This window comes from Mytilus californianus, unplaced genomic scaffold (genome assembly GCF_021869535.1).
Source record: "Mytilus californianus isolate M0D057914Y unplaced genomic scaffold, xbMytCali1.0.p SCAF_10, whole genome shotgun sequence".
In the NCBI taxonomy this organism is placed as follows: Eukaryota; Metazoa; Mollusca; class Bivalvia; order Mytilida; family Mytilidae; genus Mytilus; species Mytilus californianus.
This window is the reverse complement of record NW_026262582.1, coordinates 37,090,042-37,117,247: the sequence shown is the minus strand read 5'-3', so window position 1 is coordinate 37,117,247 and position 27,206 is coordinate 37,090,042. Positions and strand designations below refer to the sequence as shown.

Here is a 27,206-nt window from a genome sequence, read left to right as displayed (position 1 = left end):
TGCATTTTTCGCAATAATAAAAACATCGCAATAATTTCTGAATTTACAGTATATACCTAAAATGGATGTTTTTCACAGGACACAACGTATTACAGATAACGGGGTTTGATAAAGCCTTTGTAAATATAACTGATATTGATATCATCACAGATGGCTGATGCAGAGCAATTACCATTGATTTTTTCCACATAAAATATTCTTGTATTAACTACAATATAACCGGAGGCTCTATAGAACCTGTGTCGCTCACTTAGGTCTATGTGCATCTTCAACAATGGACACACTTTAACATTGTAGACTAGAATAGAATTCATGTCAAAAATCTATTTCTTATTTACTTTGTATTGCTGATCATTATTTCTGTTTACAGTTTCTCTCTATCTTCTTTAGTTTTTGTACAAACAACAAAAAAGGGTAAACAAATTGTCATTTTAGGGCAATCACTAATATATAGATTCTATATTCTATTTTATCAAAATTTGACTTGTATGTAGATCTTATCTTGTTGATCATTTTTGTTAACTAATGATCTATATATCTTATAAAGTTTTCAAGAATGCCAAAAATTAGTAAAAATTGTCATTTAAAAGCAAGGAACTCCAACAAGTCCACCAACGATTTCAATCATGTTGACTTATTTGTAGATCTTGTCTTGCTTATAATTTTTGCTATTTAAAGTGTCTATCTATTATGGTTTTTTAAGATAACAGGCAAACACAAAAATTTGGTAAAAATCGTCATTAAAAGGCAATAACTCTAATAAGGAGTTGTCTTGCAATATTTTAATATGTAAACATGTAACATCCAAAGTCAATGAACCATGACTGAAGTTTAAGGGCCAAATAATCTCCATTGATTGATATAGGATATATACTAATACTAATACAACTGCATACCAAACATCATTGACTTCATATGTGGTTCACCTGAACTAACCTAATCACAAACTTTTATCATGTTAACTGTGCAAAACATCTAAAGTCAATTAACCATGATTGAGGAGGTGGGCCAAATAATCTCAAAGGTTGAGAATAAGGATAAGTTCTTTATGTCATTAGAAAAGTAACCTGATATTAATTACCACAATATTTTTATTGTAATATTTTACAATAAAAATATTGTGGTAATTAATATCTGGTAACTTTTCTAGTGTGCTTTTATCATAATATTTGGCTGTTCCTATTTGAACTTTTCCTTTTTATTTTGATCCCTAAAGGTTACTGTGGAATAGAAACATGATCACTTAGGTCTTTTTCTGAGCTGTGCCAGATGCACAAGTACACAGCCATGTCTGGTCAGAAAAGGGACTTAAAACCGGTGTTATGTGCAAGTTACAAACCCTTGCAACAACTTTTAGAGTGAACCGTAAAATTTCTGTCCCTATCTAATATGCCCTTATTTGTCATTGGCAGTCCAAATTTCCCCTACATCCTCCAAAACAGAACCTTCCTATTGTATTTATTGTTTATTTGTTCTCGTCCTGATTATACATGAAATACATGTATATTGCACTGGACATTAACACCAGCTACCTAACAACCTTATAAATACTTTGTTACCCCTTTGTCCTTTTCCTATGCATTATTTTTTTTCCTTGACGAAACATGAACATAATTTTACCTAGAGATTAAAACGAGACATTTTTGTATCCTCATTCTAAATGGACGTATACAGTCCAGTCTACAGAGCCTATGTTCAGGAATAAAACAGTTTCCCAAAAATTTTAGGAGTCAAATATTAATCACAACATTTCAAAATGATCAAACTTAAGTAGCTAACTGGACTACCAGTTAAATTTATTTTAGTAGTCCAGCACATATTAAAGGGGCCATGGGCTATTGTGTCCCTGCTAATTTTCATTCCTACATGAGCAGTCTAGGACACATAAATGGGACAATGGGCTATTGTCCCTAACAATTTTCATCCCTATATGAGCCAGAAAATAGTTAACTCTACTCATCTTAAAATATGTAAACCTGTGAATAAATGAACCAGACACATGTCACCTGTACAAACCCTTTCTACCTGTGTTTCAATTCACCTCGTTCTTCCATACCTTCTTTCGACATCCCTGTGGCAAAACATTTTTGTAGTCGACAATACTGGCACCTATTTCTTGTAACTTTATTTATAACACAGTTTTTGTCTTTATGGCAGGTATATTGCATATTTTTCTGAACACTTCTTCTAAAAAAGCCCTAAAAATAAAGAAAGTTGTACATGTTTTAAGTATTTAAAAAAAAGAAAACTAAATATAATGAGAGGTGTACATGTTCAAGTATAAATGGACCTGCTTGCATATAACGTTATAAAGGGGCATAACTCCAGAACAGTAAAAGTGACGCCACCAAAAAGAAGACAGGAAACAGACATTTATTTTTTTAAGCCTCAGGAATATTGTCTTGTAACGTAGATATACTTTTAAATAGACAAAATCAACAATTCCATTTAAAAGCTTTTGACATATTTTTTAATTTTTTTTTCATACTAATAACTATATTTGGTCATTAAATGACTTTTTGAGTTTTTGGAAGAGATTGATCATATTATGGTGGTTAGAACCTTTGGACCACTCATATCCACTAACGCTACTTCGTTAAAGTGTAGTTAGTACCTTATAGATTTATAACATGGACATATAAATATTATAATACGTCCAAATTTACTGGACCAAAACTAAAGGGAAACAGCATTACTAATAATATATGGCCTGTTACAGAACAGTATATACCAAATATCATGTTTATTGATACAAAATATTATTAAATGAACTTATATTATAAACCAGGAAACAAAAGGTGTTAAAAAAGGCATATATGTAACCACACTCGAAAACCACACATTCAGTGTTATTATTTTACACAATGACTGTGCTAATAAACAGCTAATATATTGATATCTATATTATTATTAAAAAAGCTGTGATTGACTAAACCTCATGTGACTTAAAAATTTACAGTACATATATGTACACATATTTTTACTTTATACTTTCAACCTTTAGAGTCAATATCAAAGTAAGATTGTGCCTGTATAAAGAAACAGTCAAACAAATTTAAATAAAATATCTTTATTTAATAACCAAGTTACTGTTCAAATCAAAAGGAAAGCATTGATAAATTAAACAAATCTCTACTCACAAATTAAGTGACCAAAGGTGGTCAATTTTCCAGAAAATATGAGAACATGTAAAACATGCAATATTATTTGTGGTCATTGAAACATGTTTACTTATTCTTGTTATGGTAAATATTTGGTCAATGAACTGATCAATGGCCTTGTGTCTACGAGAAAGAACCCTTTAGGCAGTTCATGTAACTTATGGCTGCCCTTTTTGGCATTTTGTAGAGATCTCACAAGATGACGTATTTAAGGTTCCATGAATAGGATGCATCTAGCATAAGAATTTCTTAAGAACATTAATCTCTCTTTAGCAAGCTACTCCTTTTTTGGAGAATAGAAGATAAGGCAAAAACAAATATATATGTATTTATGTAGTCACCTGTTGAAAAAAAAAAGTTCGCTAGGTTTTTGCAAAAAATTTTCAAATTTATTTTTTGTTTGATCAGCACACAAAGAAATAACCTCATCTAGTTCGAAATCAGATCAGGTATTGCAAAGACCTATATTTCCGATCAGCAACCAAAAACCATAAGTGGAAAATACATAATACAACATGGCCAAAAGAGTAAAGAAGATCAGACAAACAACAGTCGACAATACAAAACACATAACACCAAAGACTTAGCAAAAGTGTAATAACAACTGTCAAATTCCTGACTTGGTACAGACATTTTCTTATGAAAAAAGTGGGTTAATCCTGGTTTTATAGCTAGCTAAACCTCCCACTTGAATGACAGTTGTATGTAGTTTTTTCAGTTACAAAATTGTTTGAGCAACCCAAACAGACATAATTGGCTGATAATGTGTTAATGGAATCCAGCAGCATTAATACGGAGGGTGAACTCTGGTGCTCTGAGAGTTAGTAGTTCCTACTCCAGTAGAGAGACCTGTCTTATTCTGTCCCGTTTAAAAATAACACAGCATTTTAGAATTTTTCTTTTATTTTCTACTATCAGCTACCATATTAATATGTTGGCATGGCAATTTAAAATGCAATTTTTACAAGAGAGTTATTAAGGATAACATATACTCTTTTACTCTTTAAAGTTTTAGCCATGTGAAGCTAAAAATAATACAAGAATGAAAGTTAAATAGACTCTGGGACATTTCCCCTACATAAGTTCCTTAGGTACAGTCAGATCTTCTATGAACTTCAATGGCTCCAGGATACCTAGTCAAAAGGTTCAAAGGTAAAACTGGATGTCAGATGGAGTCTATAAGATATTTGTGTAAATACATCAGGTGAATCACCCCTATAACAGCCACCAGCATGTCATAAATTAAAGAGTTGTATCAATATGTATATATATAAACTAGTTCAGCTATTTTTGTATGATGAAAAGTCATGGGTCTCTCCATACAACACATTAGATTTATTGTAGAGGAAAAAATTACAGTGACTTTCTGTGAATTAAGAAATTTTTGCTTGTTTTTTTATTATTACGAAAATTGACTGGATAGGTGCAGCAAAAATATTTACTTTGACCCTTTGTTAAAAATATAAAAATTTCAAAAATCTTGAACCACACTTTTTATCAGAAAAATTTCATTGGATATTTAGAAGTTTGACAAATGCTAATTTTGATCATTGAGAAGCTTTATATTTCCTTGACAAAAGAACGTGATTAAAATTTTCAGCTAATTTTTACAGAGTTATCTCCCTGTAGTGTTATGTACCACCTTAATCTCATATGTTTGTTCATTGTTCAACAATCGCAATAAAAAGTGTACACAAAAAACTTCATAATTTACACCACTGCACCTGGATTAATTTATTTCAATGAATTGTGATAAAATCTTATCATCTTGGATATTTTATTTTGTGGTTTTGTCAAATTTTGCAGACAAACCTATAGTAAATTTGTACTTTATTTTTGTGGTTTACCTATTTACAGGAAATCCATGAAAATTGGTATGCCAGGAAAAATAATGAATATACAGTATTTGGATTGGATATATATACATGTAGTTTCTGCACAAATGAGTGAAGAATATTCATTGGTATATGTACATGTACTAGTTAAATCTGCTATAGAGTCACCTCTATTAAGTGAGAATCTGTTTTTTCGGGTCCCTCTTTTCTTGTCTGTTTCCGGTTTGTGCAATACTTATGTACTTTGAACCTCAATTCAAAGGTCACCACGGTCAGTTTTATCTGGTTCTGAGGGTGACCTTTATATATACATATACTGTACATTGTAACTATACAAACCTTGCATCCTTCACAGGAACTAACTCCATAATGATAGCCTGATGACTTATCACTGCATACAACACATGGCTTGTAGATTCTGGGTGGGGGAGGAGGTGATGGGGACATGCTTGGGTCGGACATGGTCGCTGGACTCTGCATCTCATACATTCCCTGAGTGTCAAACATTGGACCTGAAATTAAACTTAAAATTGAGGCAACACCACATTTATTTATTCATTGTCCTCTATTGCTTTTAAAGATGAAGCTTCAATAGCATGATTCTTTGGCAATATATTTCATGAAAACAATATTCAATTAATTCAACTAAGTGCCAAAATATACATAAATCATATGAAATCATAGATCATTATTATTTGTTGGATGTCAATATTTGTTGATTTCCACAAATTTAAATGTTCAATGAGATACAAATTTGCTATAGGCTAAAATGCAAACTTTGGCAAAACCACTTAATTAAATATTCACGAAAATAAAATTTTTCCTCGATCCACAAATCTCGTTATTTCAAAGTTAATGTATTTGAATTTGTTTCTAACAAATGACATAAACACATTCTGTGCTGAAAACTGCTGATTCCCATTCTGTGATGTTACAAAGATTTTTTTATTTCCATCCATCCACAGTGTGAGTAAGGAAAACTTCTACATATTCTGACTTTAAATTCAAGTGGACAGGTTAAAATGACAAAACCCACCGAGTCTTCACTTAAAAACCTTCTGATTTACAGTTACAAGCCTACACATCAATCTTTCATAAAATTTCTTTGAATATATTTGACTTATGAAGACTCTTTTGAGGGAAAATGTTACTGGCATCTGACCAGACATCATTTTTAATAGCATAGGTCATAGGGTTTGTGGTTAATCGTATAAACTGTCCACCAAAGCTTCAATATATTTGTACACATGTATATCCTTCTAAATTTTAATTATATGTTTGGTACTCACTTTTGAGTTGCTGGTTGCTAGGTAACATGTAACCAGACTTTTGAGCAAATAAATAATGTTCATAAGCTGAGTGAGATCCGACATAGCTGCCATTCTGAGGTTCTAAGCTGTATGGTGAGTGATCTGCATTGATGGGTGCTGAAATGAAAACAAGATGTATCACTTAAGAGCTCAGGTAAGACTACAGGTATGTCTTTAGAAATGTTAGTCTTTTACTAGACTCCAAAGCACTTAAACACTGGGAAAACCACCTGTTTAATCCAATTTTCATTCAGTTTGTAAATCAGTATCAATTCTGAATAAAGTTACCACAGAGGGAACACAACACAGTTTTGTACACAAATACGATCGGAAATCCATTTTATGATATCTAAACGTTTAGATACGAAACGAAAAATATCGTGCGCCACACTGGCGCATACATTTGCCACTCTTTGCGCCATTTCTGTTCCATATGCGCAAATGGCGCATGGCGCTCGACCTTCCTAATCACTGGGGTAAAACTTAATGCCCCCTCCGCTACGGTGGGGTATAAATATTTATCTCTTTTTAAAATAAATTCTTTATGTTAATGAACACTCAAAAAAACTAATGTCAACATAAACTGCACTGGTCATAGAATATTTTTTTTTTGTGTGATATCGTTGACAAACAGAGGCAGATTTAGTGGGGGCAGGGGGCCCTGGGCCCCTCTTATGGACCTACATATATGATAAATGCATCTATTTTTTGCAAGCATCAGTCCAAACGTTGGCTAACTAGGGCGCCCCCCTTTTTTTTAAATCCTGGATACGCACAGGACAAAGGAGGAAGAACATGTATGATTAGACCCATCATTTGTAAAATTAATAGACGCATTCAAGCCTTTAAAGAAAAAATATGCTTATTTCATTGATAAATGACCAGTTAAGGTAATCTTGACACATTAGTGTAGAAAGGTCATGTGTGATATTAATTGTATGGGTTATAAAACATGTCAAAATTAACATACACAATGTACTGTAGAGTGTATCAATGTTTGTATTTCAAGGATAGAAGTAAACCACAAATTAAATTCAAGAAGAACAAACTTTTTGTAGTATTTAATGCAAATTAAAATTTGGCAAAACCATGAAATAAATTATCCACAAAAATTGTCCCTCAATCCACGAAAAATGGTATCGAGGAAAATAAATGAATCCAAAGTGTTCAACCTAAAATAGCCATTATTTATCTAGTTTTCAACCTAAAATAGCCATTATTTATCTAGTTTTCAACTTAAATAGCCATTATTTATCTAGTTTTTAACTTAAATAGCCATTATTTATCTAGTTTTCAACCTAAAATAGCCATTATTTATCTAGTTTTTAACTTAAATAGCCATTATTTATCTAGTTTTTAACTTAAATAGCCATTATTTATCTAGTTTTCAACCTAAAATAGCCATTATTTATCTAGTTTTCAACCTAAAATAGCCATTATTTAACTAGTTTTTAACTTAAATAGCCATTATTTATCTAGTTTTCAACCTAAAATGGCCATTATTTATCTAGTTTTCAACCTAAAATAGCCATTATTTAACTAGTTTTTAACTTAAATAGCCATTATTTATCTAGTTTTTAACTTAAATAGCCATTATTTATCTAGTTTTCAACCTAAATAGCCATTATTTATCTAGTTTTTAACTTAAATAGCCATTATTTATCTAGTTTTTAACTTAAATAGCCATTATTTATCTAGTTTTCAACCTAAATAGCCATTATTTATCTAGTTTTTAACTTTAATAGCCATTATTTATCTAGTTTTTAACTTAAATAGCCATTATTTATCTAGTTTTTAACTTAAATAGCCATTATTAACTAGATTTTAGACAAAACAGATACCAGTCAAGGCCTTACTCAAAAAGATATTTTACAGACATTAACATCTTGTATCATTTTTATAAAATAAATTTTGCTATATATATATATATGAGATGAAGACTTAAGGAAAGGCCTTGTTATAGAAAAAAGACAAAAATCAAAATACAAACATTGATAATAAAATACCAGATTGAGGTCTTGCTTACTAGACTAACGCAGATCTATACATTCCTGTACATGTACATTCAGTCTGGCTATGACCTTTCAATCTTTCATCCCTAATTTTCGCAAAATTGATTATGAACCTTTACTCTTTTGAACATTTGAAATAAATATTCACATTACAAAAACTTGGCAAGTTGGGGACTATTGAGGTCTTCAAATAACTATTCCTTTATTTACTTTCGACTAATAAACCTTTAGCTGGTTGGGACCAAAATGTATTTTAATAACCGGTTTGAAATATACAAATGTACATGAAAAAAAAATGTACATGTTATAACCATTTAGGCATTATTGTATTAATGTAAATTTACAATGCAAAAAATTCAAAGTAATTTATCATTTCAAATGTTTTAATGTGTCTTTAAAAATATAACATATCTCATCTTCTGAGAAGTGGCCCATCAACTTATTTTAAAATTTGATCGATCATACATGTACATGTATGAGAAATGTATGTATGTAGATTCGTTCATTATTCGTAGCATTCCTCGAGAGAGCTCTTAGAGGATACATTGGAATCATTCACTTCCTATCAGGATTAATTGAGATGTGTCACTGTCACTACATGTAACTTAACCTTCCACCAAGGGGATGTAATAATGACAATGACAAGTCTGTTATTACGGTAGAGGAAGTTGAAGTATTCAGAGAGAACCACCAGGCTTCTTGGTAAAACAGACAAACCCAAGAGATATAGATCTGCAAATTGATCTCATGAACAAAGTTGGGGTCCACTTTGACCAAACCAGGCCTCCAAAGTAGCATTTCTTGTTTAATCTTTATACCAGATATTTGTGAGGTAGGATGAAAATCACCCTTCCAATGTACTGGAATTTCAAGAGCCCAGTCAAGATAAATAATGGGACCTTCAGCATTGGAGTCGTCTTAATAGATACATGTAGGCAACAAATTCACATCAGAAAATTTCTGATATACTTTGACTATTATCCCATTTGCTATATATTACTATAAAACAGGTTAAGGAAGATCCTCATAAATGGGTACTATCCCCATTTATGGATTATATATTTCCAAAATCAGATATCAACTTCATTTACAGTGATAAAAAATAAAATTTTATATAGTTTTTCATAATGGTTGTCTTGGCACAAATATTCATATTTATAAATGTACTATAAATGATAACATTTTCCCCTTAAGACCATAGTTTAATTGAGACCTGAATACAAAGTCAAAGATAATGGTTCCCAAAAATCCTACGTTCTGAAGGCTATGTATGTATGTACACAAATTCCTCCTTTATGCAAAGCACCCCTCGAGAGCTGTGAACCCAACATTAAGTGAGTGTTAGGACACCAGGAAGTCTGTTGTATTATGGTGCAGGAAGCCAAAGTACTCAGAGAGAACCACCAGGCCCCTTGGCAGAAACAGACAAACCAAAGCTATATATCTACAGATTGATCTCCAGGCCAAAGCCAGGGGCCACTTTGACCAACAGAGGCCCCCAAAGTACCCATTCTAGTTTTAACTCCCGTCTAGGTAATAGAGAATTGTTAGGGTGTAAATTACCCTTCCAATAAATGTACAGAAATTTTCAGCGCCCTGAGTTAGGATTGAACCCTGGAAAAAATGTCATTTTGTCATTTACCTGAACGGTACCTCATCAAATGACCGATTAACACCGTTATTATCAGAATAACACTTGTAATGACCGAATAACACTTGAAATTCTAATATTAACACATATTGGTGACATTTAAACATTTTATTTTATAACTTTAAATTTTTTTTTTAAAAATGATTTACAGAAAGCAGGTAAGTTCATAAAGATTATCACCAATATGTGCTAATAAGGGGATGAAAAATCAATAAAATTAAAAAAAAAAAATCGGGAAAAATTCCCGAAATTTTCATTCTACTAATGAACTCAAAATCATTAACTTTTTTATTTTCAGACTTTTTTGTTTACCCGCATTTGCGCAGAAATCTACTTCCTTTTTCTGGTCTCATTTGAATGAGTCTTTGAGTAAAATATACATTTATCAGGCTAGTAAAATGTAGGAAGGAACGCAATATACCAATTTTATTTTAAAAAATTCCTTGAATGGCTTATTATGAAAAACCGTTACCTGATGATAGCGTTTCTTTGTTTACAATGAATATGACGTCATAACATAAATAATAATGGCACAACTAACAACAGAACCGAAATCTGAGACGTTACGGTATTTCCGTTTCTTTTTTAACAGATTTTGAAGTTCAAATATGTTTGAATTAAAAAAAAATTCATACAGACTTCGTCCCCTTTCACAGGTAATGCCTGCCTCATATTATTAAAATTTCAAGTGTTATTTGGTCATTACAAGTGTTATTTGGATAATAACGGTGTTATTCGGTCATTCGTGTTACCCTTTACCTGAATGTTTACATCATGACAGCAAATATCCAGAAATCCAAAGTTGATATTTTTATTACTGGAAATTGGGACCTGATTTGGTGTATAATACCCATAAATAGGGATACACCCATTAATGAAGATCTCCCCCCGGCCCTACCTAATGTAGGATACTTGATTTTTCCTTTATTTTGTACTTTCCATAGATTTTAAAATTAGACTGTTAGAATTTAAATTCACTAAACAGTAAAAATACTGCGCAGATAAAAGATTAATTAAACGGAAAATAATCTTTGAATATTTTTTCAGCTAATACAAAAATTCACGAAATTGTAAACATCAGAAGAGATTTTCCAAATGTCATTTTCGACATCATCTATACAAGAAATTAAAGATTGTTTCAACAGAAACTAAGACTAAAATGATTTAATAACAATCATTTAAAACCTCCGTGGATTCTTACAGTTTTCTTTCGACTTCTCTTCATGCTTTTCCATGTTTTTTTGCGTCCACAAAGTATCACAACCATCACTTCTTGTCGGCCATTGTTTATCTCGGAACAGTAACAGGGGAGGTAATCTTATAAATCTGGGAAATCAAAGCGCTGAAAGTACTATTTGATTACCTTACCGTAGCTATCGCACTGCATTCTTATATTGAGGAAGAACAAAAATTGTTATAAAAATTACTTATAGAAATCTGTTTATAAGACTGGACATTTATATAAGAAAATATTTTGTACAATACATATAACAAAATCACAACTTATTTTTTGAACATATCTGAACTTATCTATGTATCAAGATCAATTCTAAAGTTCATTTTCTTGTCAAAATTATTGTGTTTAGCAGTTTATATTTCACAACCTCATCATCTCACCGATTTAGAGACAAGTCCATTACCACATTGCAACACTATTTCTTTGCTGGTTAATAATGTTGAGGAATTATTTTATTATCCATTAAAATATTTACACAAATTTCCAGATTTTTATTTTAACTTAATTTTTTTCAATATTATTGCTTTAGGATTACTGTCTCATTGATGTGTAATGTACCCCACTCTTTTTTAATCATATCTAATTGATGTTTCCTCTTATTTAAAATTTAAAATACGGGTTATAAAAGATTGAAAAAAGTGAAATTAATAAAGGAGAAAAATAATTACAAGGACAAAATTATTCACTGAAAATATGTTCTTTTAGATTATTTTTTTATGTTTCATTTTAATTATCCTTGATAAAAATGGATCTTGGTCAAAAGGGTTACAATTCCTATGGTTTCTAATTTTAAACAAGACACACAAATAGTACAACACTATATGTAGTATAAGATATTCTGTATAGGGAGCATCTAGTAAAGAATAGTAATGAGTCCAAGTCATCTCAAGTCTATACAAATTGTGACCGAGTGGCCAGTGCTATAAAATAAATTTATATACCTATATGGAGTTAATTCCTTTATTTCCTTTCAGAATGACAGGTCATTTTTTTTAAGAATCAACCTGGACGATACCAAGTTTCAATGAAATGTGCTTCAAGGCATAAAATAGCCAAGGTCATTATTTACCCTGATTAACTTGCAAACTACTGAGTACTTAAACCTTTAATTCATGTGTTTTCGCCAATTGGGGTTTTACTGTACAATTTTCCATCTTGAACATTTTTTTTTAGTTTAAGCTGAAATAAATACCATTTACTCTATTAAATGACAAAATAGTCCTATTTTCTATAGGGAAAAAGTCACGTTTTTTAAAAGAGGAGGGCGGCCCCGGGGTATAATATGTGATCCTGATTCTCAATTTTTGAAGAAAAAAGCATATTGCCCGGCATAAGATAGAAAACAATTATTCTGAAAAAGATTGCTAAAAAATGTTGAACAAAATAATCAGCTTTCCGTGATAAAAATTTCATTAAACAAGAAAAAAAAATATAGCACCACCCTCTGTAAATAGGTTTTGTGATAAATTACTTTCAAGGTGACTTGTGTTTTCATACATCTTAACTTCATTTGCTTCCTACTTCATGCAATTACTGTTACATTTATATTGCAACTGGACAGTGATTTCTAATGTTTATATCTAGAGTAATAAGTGAGTTGTTTTTCACATGAAAAATGAGCCGTAGGGCGTGATTATACCTAAACGCTTAAGAAAAGAATATCCCACTTCAATGTGATTGATATTTGTCACTGGACGTTAAGCAACCAACAATCAATCAATCAATCAATGTGATCAGTAAAATAGGAATCAATTTTTAAAAATATTTGCAGAAAATAATATTTTTTGACGGTATATAAGTCAGATAATGCATATTTTAAGGTTTTTCTTGTCATATAGCACACCTCGTGGTATCAGGATTGCCCAAAGAAAGACCTCCCTATGGTCGGTCTTTCGTTTGATCAATCCTGACACCCCTCGGTGTGTTATACGACAAGAAAAACCTTAAAATATGCATTATCTATAACAGAATATACATTTACAGACTACAGAGAGATATTTCATAGTGAATCACACACAACCACAAGCATTCACTAAAAAATTTTTTTTACAGGTTATTGATGTGTAAACTGGGTTGCTGACTCGCAGTTTGTACATCAATAACCTCAGAAAAAAAGTATTAATCCTCATAATTTCCAACACAAACTTTAGTCATTTTTTCTTTCAATTTCAACTTTCAAATGGAACCAAACTATTCCATTTATGTTTAAGACACATGATGATGTCACATGCAAAATGACATAGTATTCACAAAGGTACGAAGCAATTTTGGTAACATGGTTCATGGAAGTGTAAACCAAAGAATTAAATTTAAAAAAAACAATCACATTCAAACATTTGTAGATATGCAAATCATATAGAGTTCTTGTGAAATCACCTTCAAAAGATATTTTTAACTCAATCACCTTTGTTGGTGTGTGCTGTAGGTTTTAAACATTGGTGTACAAAGAAAAATAATAAAATCATTCTTATTGCATGTAACAAGAAAATCATGTCTAAATTATTAGAATATGAAGTTTTGCATTCAATTAAGTGACCACATGCAATATACACTGTACAGACTCCAAAGGGTTGTGTGTCACATTCGAAATTTAGCACTCTCCCGAACTCACGATTTTTTTCGTGCAAGATGTTTGCAATTTCTATTTCACAGGTTTCTGTGGTTGAAACTCATTATTCAATATGTTTTATGCAAATTGGTGAAAAGCAGTGTGCCAGCTTTTTCAAATTTGTCCATTCAACATGAAATGGCCTTTTCATTTCCCTTTTATCCATGCAACTCGGTGCTTTGCTTTTGCGCCAAATGGCATTTCATTTGTGCCAAAATATTCTTTCATTTGCACCTCAAACCATATTTTATTTGTGCCAAAAATAAAACATTTCATTTGCGCCAATAATACAGGTAAATAATGCGAAATAGTAGATATATTCAAAATAGACTTTTAATTAAAACTTTAAAAAACAGTTTTTGTTTGCATAGTAAAACATATTCATCAGACATCAGTCATCATAAAACCATACACTTTAAGTCTATTCTATGCACTTTAATTTACACTGCAGTAAAACTAAAAAAGGGAAAAACAGAGAAAAGACCAACAACACTTCACAAAACACAACATAGAAAACTTAAGTTTTTTAATTGTTTTGTTGTCCACATCTGTTATGATTCTAGCTTTGCAAGTTTTTTTGGTATATCTAAATGACTTGTCTCAATTTTTCAGAACATTAGATAACCTATATTGTGCGTCATATAAAATTACAGACTTTCCTCCTTTTGTCTCCGAATTGACAATGTCCATCTTGACACCTCAAACATGTGAAAACTATATAACCTAAGTGACTTTCAGTTTTGTATTAGAAATGAGTATGAACTGACTTAATTACCCAGGGGGAGTACTCTAAAAATATTCTTATTCACAATATAGCAATGAATATTTAAACTATTCTGGTATATATGTTACCTGTGAAATGGTGCAAATGTAGTTTTTATTTTTTTGCGCACAAATGAAAGATTGGATTTTACAAAAGTTGGCACAAATGCAATGCACCCATTCAACTACCCCCTCTCCTAAACAACTCTTAAATGTCAACAGTTCCTTCAGTTTGCTTGGAATTGAAAAACTTATTTTCTTACTTGCATAATCTTCAAAAGGGAAACTGCTAATACATGATTCTAACGTCTGCTGGGAACATTGTGAATGTTCAGCTGTCAAAAACAAATCGTCAAATTCCATAATGACGCAAGACCAATTTATTGAAACATTTTTAATCTGTCTTGGCTATATTTTTTGTACAACTGGCATTCAACTTGCCTTCACATTTGAAAAATTTTGTTCAATATCCATGATTAAATCCAAGTGCTGTAGATAATTACGCAAGAATATTCATAATCCAACCAGGAAGTACGTTTGATATATCAAAAGTTTGATGGCATTTTCGTCACCCAAACATTAAATAATGAATATGTTGAGATTTTCAGATCATTATTTTTTCCACCACATTTTAAAAATATATAATTTTGATAACAATTTTATCCTACGCACAAATGTCACTGTTCTTGGATATCTTTCAGCTGTGATGGAAACATAAGTAATATTTCACACACAAGTAAAAATAAATCCCGTTTTTGAAATGATGAATATAAGAGATTTTTTCACAAATATCTTCACAAAAAATTTAGATAGAATTCAGATATCTAATCTCTTTCTGAAATTAATTAAAATCCAAATAAAACTGAATAAACATGTACATTTATATGGAAAAACAGCACTACACAATTAAAAGTCCAAAAAAAAATAACATTATGGAAAAAAAAACAGTAGAGAAAACTTTATTTTTTTTTATCTCATACTGACTGGTCAGCTACTAGGTGGAAGTCAAAGTGACCTATACAGATATAAATATATATATATCTATTTATGAGACTGTTATGCACTGAGTTTATAGTTGGGAAATAATAATTATAAAAAAGGATTTGTGACATATTCACACATTTACATACAAAAATAAACTAAATTCAAACACTGCTTTCTCAAAAATTTAATTAAAATATCTTTTAGATTATCAAATATGGAAAAGAATATTTTATTTTTATAAATACCCCTTCCCCTGTCCCCATCCAAAAATGACCATAAGTAATTTATGCCCTTTAGGTACAATGTAACATTTAGAATTATTACACAAATCTCAGTAATTGGCAGCAATTGAGTGGTCACGCTTGACTAATATTATTAGTTGTTTCCCTTTATTACTGTGTGAATTTACATGTAAATGTGACAAGTAATATTACATGTATTTATACAATACTTAAGCCAAAGTCAATACACAAATGAATATATATAGTAAATTATGTACATGATTTAAACCTTGTCTAAGTCTGGGTCCTAATACATGTTATATTACTTTATGTCCAGTCTGGGTTGAAAATAATTACATAAATAAAACTTTTTTACTTATATATTATAAATAAAATATTGAAATACTACAAATGCAAAAAACTGTATAAAATTTATTTCCTGTTTTCCTACTACAAGCCAATTATAAATTTGAGGTCCGAGATTTTACCCTAACTGACATCTTTTATTTTGGTGACGTTAAAAAAATCCAAGAAAACCTTGTATTTCATAACTCGAAAGTAGTGTATTTTAAAAATATTTTAGTATCCATCAACATGACATTGACATTTTTTTCTGAAGTCAATGAACTTTATTTGCAACTCTCAGACAAAGACTCAGTGAAGTTCAAAATTTGTGCTTTTAGGTCTTTATAAAGATATCAAACAATGGATCTGTCACTCTGACACTAACTGCCTTTGGTTATCTAATACATACTACAAAGTGGTAAACTTTCGCATTTAAGGATTATTTTTGCTAATTTTGCTATTAAGATAAAATCATAAAAAATATCCTGTTTTTAAAGGAATATCAAAATCAGTAAAACAAAGGGTGATGATAAAACTCACTAACAGTAGAAATCCTTAAACTAAACTCCAAAATAATAGACCCCTTTTCTGAATATAATATCTAAATGCATGCAGACCTCAACAGCACTAATTCAAATTCTGTGATGCCAACACAAAAACATAGTCAACATGAACATTTCTTTTCTTTTTCTTTGTATCAATATTATAGGCACTACTAAATATGAAAAATAATTCTCTTATTTGTGTCACACATGACACAAATTTCTCTCATTTGTGTCAAACATGACACATATTTTCCAAGTACTCCCATCTTCTCTTTTCATTCAGACTGAACAATCCATCAATGTTGAGGCAAGCATGGAATTATAAAACATTTGTTTGCAGGTCATCTTAAACTGTGCCAATCAGTTCTGACTTCATCCTACTAAATAATTTTGAAGGAATACTTTTACATTAATCAAATGTAGAAGTGATATATTTCATTAAAAACATCAAACTTTAGGATATTGACATCAATTTCCAATGAAACATTATTTCTTCTACACAATAATTTGATTTTCTTGTGAAATTGTTCATTCCATTGGTTTTAAACTATTTTATGCAATAGAATGGTAAAGTATAAAATTTTTCACCAGCAAATTCAATTCTCTGACTGGAGTAAATCAATAAGGATTTTATTTTGTATAACTCTGCTCAAGGACAATTGTTTTTCTTCAATTCTACATATCACCAATGCATAAAGGAGGGTCTAAATGGAGAGAATCTTCTTTTCTGTATTTCTCTGGTCATTTTTCTATTTTCTTTTCTTTTTCTTGATTTAATCTGTATTCTATATATTTTAGCACAGCATAATTCTCTATTCTATATTTTCTAGTACATTATTCTCTATTCTATATTTTTTTAGTTCATTATTCTCTAATCTTGATTTTTAGCCCTTTTTCTCTATTCTGTAAACCCCCTCCCCAACCTCATAAAGATGAATTTAATTCACAGGAGGATCTAGGTGACATTACCAGAGATGATTTATTTCTGTTTGTTAAGTTTGAAATGGATTATTAAGATTTACATATTGCAATTAAAAAAAAACCAAGCAAAACATCATCAAATATTCATGTTATCAAGATTAATTTGACAAATATGAAAATTGAAAAAACCTACATATAAAATAAGATAATAATTTTTTGAAACTGATTGCTGTATCATAAATTCAAGAAACATGGTTTATTTTAATTTTCTGTCATCTGTGTTTAAAAGTAGTATGTTTCAGAGATAGCATGTAATTTTTCAGATTTCTCAGTGAAACAGATTTTCATGTCAATTTTGCTCTATGTTCATTTTGTGTCATGCTCTTTGATCATTTTGTGTCATGCTCTTTGTTCATTTTGTGTCATGCTCTTTGTTCAATTTAACATAGGTAAAATTGAAAATGGAAATGGGGAATATGTCAAAGAGACAACAACCCGACCAAAGAACAGATAACAGCTGAAGGCCACCAATGGGTCATCAGCGCAGCAATAAAATCCCGCACCCGAAAGTGTTCCTCAGCTGGCCCCTAAATAAAATTGTGTACTGGTTCAGTGAAAATGGACGTCACACTAAACTCCAAAACATATAAAGGAACTAAAATTAAAAAAACATACAAGACTAACAAAGGCCAGATGCTCCTGACTTGGGACAGGCGCAAAAATGCGGCGGGGTTAAACATGTTTTGTGAGATCTCAACCCTCCCCCTATACCTCTAGCCAATGTAGAATAAAGAAACACATAGCAATACGCACAGTAAAACTCAGTTTAAAAGATTCGTCCGAGTCCGATATCAGAATAGGTAACAAAAGAAACTAAGCAAAATGACAATGATACATAAATTAACAATTGACTACTAGCAGTTACTGACATGCCAGCTCCAGACCTCAATTAAACTGATTGAAAGATTATGTCTTCATCATATGAACACAGGAACAATCCCTCCCGATAGGGTTTTAGTATCATACAATCATAAAATATATGAGAAGAACATAACCCGTATCATGCCAACAACTGGTTTTAGAATAAATGTTATTTCTGATGCAAAGACCCTATGAGTGAATCAATATTAATACCAAAATATGCAATCCTTAATGATCTGACAACAGTATCGTAACTATATCCCTTCCGAATAAGTCTGTTAAAAGGTTTGGTTAGCTTTTGAGGTGTCATTGAGGTACTCATTATATTTGTAAATATCTTTAAACTATGGGAAAGAGTTTCTGTTATAGATTTCGTGATCATTGGCAAAAGTCCCCCCCGAAAAATCGTAACATAAATTCCATTCAAGGGCAATAACTCCTATTTGTTATCTGATAGTTTTGGTTGTACATTTTAATAGATCTTGACATTTTGAGCTTTTTCACCTGTCAGATTTTCTCTATCTATTATAATTACCAAAATACTACACTGTTTATACTCTTATCTTCTATTTTTACTTTTAGCCATGATGGCATAGTGCTGGTTGATTCCATTCAACCAAAAACCACACACTTCATGCTAGATAGTCTAAGGATCATTCAGTCCAAGTTTGGTTGAATTCAGTCCAACCTCGTTTCAATATGGAAGATTTTTGAAAAAGTATAAGACTACTTCAACACGAAGTGATGAGAATAGCTCACATGACCCATTGATTAAAAAAAAGAAACCTCTTTTATCACAAACTCATGACTTCTTGGAGCCTGTCAGAATCGCTCACTTGGAAACATTTTGCCACAATAGAAAATATACACTTTTGATTAGAAACAAGGTAATAACCTGCGGTAATTACTTTCTTAAGAACCTTCCAACCTGTTAGGAGTGTAAATGTTTCTGAACTTTTCTGTTTTCTTGAGCAGGGTATTCAACTGATAGCTGTAGCCAGCTTAGCTAACTTCTTTTAGAATCTTTTTTTACATTTTTACACTGCTTCCCAAATTAATAATTAAGTGCCTTTTTTCTTTTCCTTGTTCAAAAGAGTGGTCATCTTTTTGGTAGTTGCATGCAAATGGACCCTTTCAGACAGACATTTAAATCCTTCAAAAAATATCCACACCAAATATGGTTGGCTATCATATATAGTATCTAAGAAATGGACGAAGTCACAACAAGAATATGTGTTCATGGAACATCATGGCCATGCCCTGTTGGTGCTATCAGATTTTCCATGTTCAGTAAACACCAAATGTTACAGATTTTCACAGGACCATCTCTGACAAGTTTGTTCAGTTGGTTCAGTCGTTCTGGAAAACAATATCTTTGACAAACTAGAGTAATATGTACCCCCTTTTCAGATGCCGATCCAGGATTTTGAAAAAGGGGAGGCCCTTGGGCCCCCAAACTAGACAAAATTCATAGTGGAACTGGTTAAAAGTCTGCATTTACCACAAATAAAGCTCCATAAGGTGGGGGGGGGGGGGGGGGGGGCTTGGCAACTCCCCCCATACTTACCATGACTTAAGCTCAGAGTCTGAAGCTCAGGGTCTGCTCATGGATCATATTTTGACCCTGGCCCATACTTACCATGACTTAATTAAGCTCAGGGTCTGCTCATGGATCATATTTTGATCCTGACCCAAACTTACCATGACTTAAGCTCAGGGTCTAAAATAGGGTCTGCTCATTGGTCATATTTTGATCATGGCCCAAACTTACCATAACTTAAGCTCAGGGTCTGAAGCAGGGTCTGCTCATGGGTCATATTTTGATCCTGTCCCATACTTACCATGACTTAAGCTGAGGGTCTGCTCATGGTTCATATTTTGATCCTGACCCAAACTTACCATAACAAGCTCAAGGTCTAAAATAGGGTCTGCTCATGGGTCATATTTTGATCCTGGTCCAAACTTACTGATGACTTAAGCTCAGGGTCTGAAATAGGGTCTGCTGAGGGGTCATACCGTATAGGGGGTTATTTTTCGCGGGGTGCAAATTTTCCCTTATTTTCGCGGATAGAACAAAATCGCCAAAATAAATTCCGCCAATTTAAAACGGCACATGCAAAGGTATTGATAAAAGTTTTGAATCCGCCAAAATAATAACCGCCAAAATATTTCGTATACCTTATTCAATGAAAATCACGAAATTTTACACCCGCGAAAATAACCCGCTATACCGTATTTTGATCCTGGCCCAAACTTACCATGACTTAAGCTCAGGGTCTGAAGCAGGGTCTGCTCATGGGTCATATTTTGATCCTGACCCATACTGTGATTCATGTTTAACACTAACATTCAACCAGATGAGTGGACTGTCACCATATTACTGCAAAATAAAATAAAATTCTGCATTTTACAACAAAGTTAAATATAATATGTCATAGAAAAGTGCACAGGATGAAAAGTGTTGCCTGAATTATTGATTATAGTTAAAATTTATGTTGAAAGTCTTCAAGATCAAGGTCTTACTACAGGTGATGATCCATGAAAGTAAGGTCAAGGTCAGATTAACCCTGTCAGACAGACATAAATTAGGCTGTTGGTTTTTTCCGTTAAATTGTTTCACTTTATTTCAGGCTGAACCTTTTAAAACTTTTTATACAGTATTGGTTTTGCTCGTTGTTGAAGGCCATACAGTGATCTGTAGTTGTTTAAATTCTTGTCCTTTGGTCTCTGGTGGATAGTGTCACAATGGCAATCATACCATATCTTTTTATCTTTATGTATGCAAATTTATGCATCTTGCAAATATTCTATACTCCACAACTATCAAAGTTTTACTTATAGTATCTGAGAAACAGACTTATAACGATAAAATAAAGTTGACCAATGGAATGATAAAATGATGTCAAGGTCAAATGGACCCTGACAGACAAACATGTAAATCCTTCCAAAAAATCTTTACACTAAATATGGTTGGCTATCACTTATAGTATATGAGAGATAGACGAAGTCACAACAAGAATATGTGTTCATGGAACATCATGGCCATGCCCTTTTGGTGTTATCAGATTTTCCATGTTCAGTGAACAATGAAATCTGGGTAAAATCCCTAATTTGGCATTTATCTTTTTTAAAATCAAGTCATAATAATAAAATTGAGAATGGAAACGGGGAATCTGTCAAAGAGACAACAACTCGACCAAAGAGCAGAAAACAGCTCAAGGCCACCAACACAGCGAAGAAAATCCCGCACCCAGAGGCAGGCTTTTAAGCTGGCCCCTAAATAACATGTTTACATGTACTATGTTGCAAGTTGATCTGACCACAACATCTTGTTAGACTAAAAACTTGAGGATGATATGCCACTGATTGACTCCAGAGCATAACAAGCACGGATGAGTTTTCTAGCTTTGGACAGGCACATGAACAAATGTAATCCGGTTAAACTAGGGTTTTTTATGCTAATTACACTCCCCTTGTAATCCTGAGATTGTTATAGTTACTGTACAAAACAATTTTGGCGCCTCATATACCACAATATGTTACATCTTTTTAAAGATGTATTTTAACATCTATGAGGGACCTGATGGGGGGGTCTCATCACGATTCACCCGTTGATTTCTTTGTCAAACACGATTCACAGAAAATAAATTTCCATGATCACGGATCACGAAAATATAAAAAAAAAAAAAAAATCTGTAGAAAAACGGATCACGATAGCGAAAATGCGCCGATCACGAAGAACGAAAATAACCCATCAGGCCCCTCATCTATAATAACATAAATAGTAACTAAAAGCTGAAACATACTCACTGTATTAAGTATTTGAAAATTTATTAATCTGAGATTAATTTTGAAATATTATTATCCAAACAACTGCAATAATACATAAGATATAATATAGAATTACTTACGTGTTAATATTTAATATTACCAAATACTAATATGTTACTATATGTCTGGTTTGTAATTAATCAGACCATGCAAGGATCAATTTAATCTTCTTAAGCCAAACTTAAAATGGTATTCTGTTTTTGAGTCTATGATCTTTAAATAGCAGTTATTATTTATTCAATATCAATTTTTGTATTACCGCCAGCAGTATTAAATAGCTAAATTGGATGAAAATATGCCTATATTTAAATTTCATATTGCAATAAACACAACATTGAAATAACATCTTTATAGAAATATTCCTGTCAAAGTTTTTTGTCTATATATAATCCTGCCACAATATTTTGACTTACCTTTGAATATAATCTTCTTATTTTCGTAAATCTTTATTTAAAGTAATCTGAAAGTGTAAAATATGTTTACACTAAATCCATTGGATGTTGGATGTGTACCGATTGATAATTTAGTCTTAGATGCATTTTTTTTTTTATTAGTTGTTAGTGGCTTTGAACTAGCTGTCAGTAACTGCGAGTACTCTCAGATCTGTACTTAGTGTCTTTTTGTTGTTTGGATGTACAAGTACCAGGCCACGTCCACTTGTATTTGTAGTATTTGTATTTTTATCCATCTGATGAGTTAAGCCTCTTTCAACTGATTTTTAGAGTTCGTTCTTATGTTGTACTGTTACACCACTGTCCCAGGTTAGGGGGAGGGTTGGGATCCCGCTAACATGTTTAACCCGCCACATTCTGTATGTATGTGCCTGTCCCAAGTCAGGAGCCTGTAATTCAGTGGTTGTCGTTTGTTTATGTGTTACATATTTGTTATTCGTTCCTTTTTTGTACATAAATTAGGCTGTTAGTTTTCTCGTTTAAATTGTTTTACTTTGTCATTTCGGGGCCTTTTATAGCTGACTGTGCGGTATGGGCTTTGCTCATTGTTGAAGGCCGTACGGTGACCTATAGTTGTTAATTTCTGTGTCATTTGGTCTCTTGTGGAGAGTTGTCTCATTGGCAATCATACCACATCTTCCTCTTTTTTATATTTTCCATGTTTAAAAAAGCAGTGGCATGTATACGTACTGTTATAAAAGTGAAACTAACAATTGAAAGTTTCAATTCTGAAGTAAACGTTTCTGGAAACCAACTTATTTTCATGTTAAGCCCTTTCTAGCTTATTTCAATACCATCTGTTTTCATGACTTTCTATTGCTTCATATTGTTGATGTGTTTAATTACAGAAGATTCTAATTTGCAACAACTTATTTTCATGTTATTTTTGTGCTTGCTAAAATTTCAGTCACAAATAACTGGTTGGTTTACAGTATATGACAGGTTATATATATAATGAAACAAAGTCAAGATTGTTTTGTTTTGTGTTTTCTGAAAATTTGGTGTTAAAGGCAAATCTGCTTAATTTATTCATAATTTTTTTAGACTTTAAACACCACTCAAAAGACTCAAGTGGCAATGCTGTGCAGAATATTTCTTAAACAATGGAGAATGCTCTATACTGATTATTTAAATATTAAAATAATGACTATAAGTTCTCAAGTCTGCAAAAATGAAAAAGAATTCTCAAACAATTTCATAATAGCAGGTGCACAACTTCAACATAAATTGTGCAATCTTCCTGTTAAGTTTCAGGGATCTGTGTTAAAGACTGAAGGAGGAGTTGATTTCACAAAACTTGTAACCTCTTTCATAAATTTTGCTGGAAAATGACTTAGTTCGCCAGTTTGAAAAAATGAGATAAAATTCTCAGACAATTCCATAATAGCAGATGCACAACTTCAAGGTATTATGTGCAATCTTCCTGTGAATTTTCAGGGATCTGGGCTGAAAACTGTAGGAGGAGTTAATCACACAAACTTAAGGTACACAATTCCATCCGGACACCGGCACATCAGCACATCATAAACCATACTATAAGCTGGTTTTAGACTTTGTCCAACCTGGCCAAAAATGCACAATAAAAGTATTCCAAATAAGTAGAAAGAATGCCAACAATTCTACTTTAATGGTAAAAAAAATTTGATGGAAATCAGTTGATAAAATCTGCATTAACTAATTTCCACTGGACATAAGTGACAATCAATCAAACAATGTTCAGATAATAATCAAGATCTACCAGAAAGATCATTTAAAATCCACTCAGTATACTCAGTCTGTGCTTCTGCACTGATATGATTTATAACAAACTTTTCGAAAATTCTGTTAACAGGTTAAGAAACTATTAAGAATCTAAGGTTCCAACTCCCTTATTAGGCAAAGTTGGCACACAATGAATTTGACTATTCTTTTTAGATCCCTTTAGATAAACCTAATCAATAAATACATGGAGAATGAGTCCATGGGACACTGATGATGCCCGCCCCCAGTTGCATATAACATTATAAAGTTATACATAACTCAAATATGGTAAAAGTTACGTAACCTAAATTCGAACTTGATCGCTGTGTTTAATGCAGTAATGAACATTGTATATAAGTATCATAACATTTGGTTGAGGAGAACTAAAGTTAGAGAACTGAAATTTATTTTGGGATGTACAGGATGTACAATGCTATTACAGTTTTCATCAAATATCTGAAAGTTGTAAAATTTTACACTTGAGAGCAACAATTAAGGCCGGCCAGTAATTGATTTCAAATTGCCTTTAAAAAAATCAAACAGAACCCTTTTTTCAAACACCTCTAAACTAAATATTTCATTTTCATATAGATAAATCCTAGAAAATTATGCAACTTTTAAACTGATATTTAAATGTCTCGGTAAACAATCTGATAATTGCCCACTAAATATCATTTAGAATTTTTATACCTGCCAATTAATGCACCAGATGTAGTTAAGGCAGGCTCTCTCATTTTCCTTAAAAAAATTAATTACCCCACTTTTGGACCTTTCACCTGGGGAGGGGACATCAAAATCTGCCTCTTAATAAATGAAAAGAAGCACCCATTTTCACTCAATTGCATCATTTGAGTTGTGATAGTATTTTCTGTGATTTATTTTCCCTAAATTGCAAAAACAGAGCTTATTGCAGAGGAGAAAGACATATCCCTGGTCATCAAAAATAAATCTTGTTTATTAAGTTTTAACTGTTTGTGCTAAAATGTTAGAATACGTAATACAAATAATCTCCCCTTCTTAGTGGAGCTGGAAAGAGGGAGATCTTCCACTTTGTAGCTCCAGATAGACAGCTGCAGTGGGGTATAAATTTTTTTGTCAAAGTGTAAAAGAAGTATTTTATATTTGGAAAATTTTAAATCATTCTTTTAAGAAAAAAAGTTGTATTATAACATGAATAATGATGCAGTTATCAGATTATGATAAAATAACAAGAGGCTCTCAAGAGCCTGAATCGCTTACCTGTTATTTTTTTTGCTTAAATCTTTCATCAATGATTATTTTTGCTTTTTACCCATATGTTCCATTTTAGCCATATTGTCTATGTTTCTTGACGTACAAGAAAATGAAATACAAAATTTATACTAGTTTCATTTGAGAAGATTTTTAAAGTTAAAAAACATAAAACAACTTGTGTAAAATTGTCCTCAAAGGGCAATAACTCCTTAAGGGGTCAATTGACAATTTTGGTCATATACACTTTTTTGTAGATCTTACTTTGCTGAACATTTTTGCTGTTTACAGTTTATTTTTATCTTCAATAATATTCAAGATAATAACCAAAAACTGCAAAATTTCCTTAAAACAACCAATTTAGTGGCAGCAACCCAACAATGGGTTGTTCGGTGTGTCTGAAAATTTCAGGGCTGATAGATCTTGACCTTTTGAACAATTTTACCCCATGTCAGATTTGCACTAAATGCTATAGTTTCTGAGATATAAGCCAAAAACTGCATTTCATCCCTATGTTCTATTTTTAGCCATGGCGGCCATGTTTGTTGATGGATCAAAATTTCAGATACAATTCATAAACTAGATTCCTAAAGTAACATTCATTCAAAGTTAAGAAGTATTAGGCACAATAGTTTCAGAAGAGAAGATTTTTAAATGTTAGCAAACTTGATGAACACATTTCGTAAAATTGTCTTTAAAGGGCTATAACTCCTTAAGGGGTCAATTGACAAATTTGGTCATTTAATTTTTCTGTAGATCTTACTTTACTGAACATTATTGCTGTTTACAGTTTATATCTATCTATAATAATATTCAAGATAATAACAAAAAACTGCAAAATTTCCTCAAAACTACCAATTTAGTGGCAGCAACCCAACAATGGGTTGTTCGATTTGTCTGAAAATTTCAGGGCTGATAGATGTTGACCAATTGAACAGTTTATTACCCATGTCAGATTTGCTCTAAAAGCTTTAGTTTTGGAGATATAAGCCAAAAACTGCATTAGACCCATATGTTCTATTTTAAGCCATGGCAGCCATGTTTATCGATGGATTAAAACTTCGGATACAATTCATAAACTAGATATCATAAGGAACATTTAGATGAAGTTTGAAGGTATTTGGCCAAGTAGTTTCAGAGGAGAAGATTTTTAAATGTTAGCAGACTTGATGAACAAATTGTGTAAAATTGTCTTTAAAGGGCAATAACTCCTTAAGGGGTTAATTGACAATTTTGGTCATATAAAACTTTTTTGTAGATCTTACTTTGCTGAACATTATTGATGTTTACAGTTTATATTTATCTATAATAATATTCAAGATAATAACAAACAACTGCAAAATTTCCTTAAAATTACCATTTTAGTGGCAGCAACCCAACAATGAGTTGTTCGATTTGTCTGAAAATGTCAGGGCTGATAGATCTTGACCAATTGAACAA

General features: G+C 31.9%; 1 protein-coding gene across 3 annotated transcripts in view; it reads right to left on the bottom strand.

Annotated features, from left to right (window-relative positions):
• LOC127718052 (retinoic acid receptor alpha-like) overlaps window positions 1-20,880 on the bottom strand; it is a 33,228-nt gene extending 12,348 nt beyond the window's left edge. The window contains exons 1-4 of one of the 3 annotated variants that reach the window (XM_052223950.1): window positions 20,772-20,880; window positions 6,286-6,423; window positions 5,336-5,508; window positions 2,042-2,198 (exon numbers count right to left, since the gene is read on the bottom strand). In XM_052223950.1, coding sequence (XP_052079910.1) covers window positions 2,042-2,198; window positions 5,336-5,508; window positions 6,286-6,423; window positions 20,772-20,862 — 559 coding nt within the window. In that variant the 5' untranslated portion in view covers window positions 20,863-20,880. Of the gene's footprint in view, window positions 1-2,041; window positions 2,199-5,335; window positions 5,509-6,285; window positions 6,424-11,170; window positions 11,283-20,771 lie in introns of those variants that run through there. The other 2 variants (XM_052223951.1, XM_052223953.1) reach the window with 2 other exon arrangements.
• Between the last annotated feature and the right edge of the window lie 6,326 nt (window positions 20,881-27,206).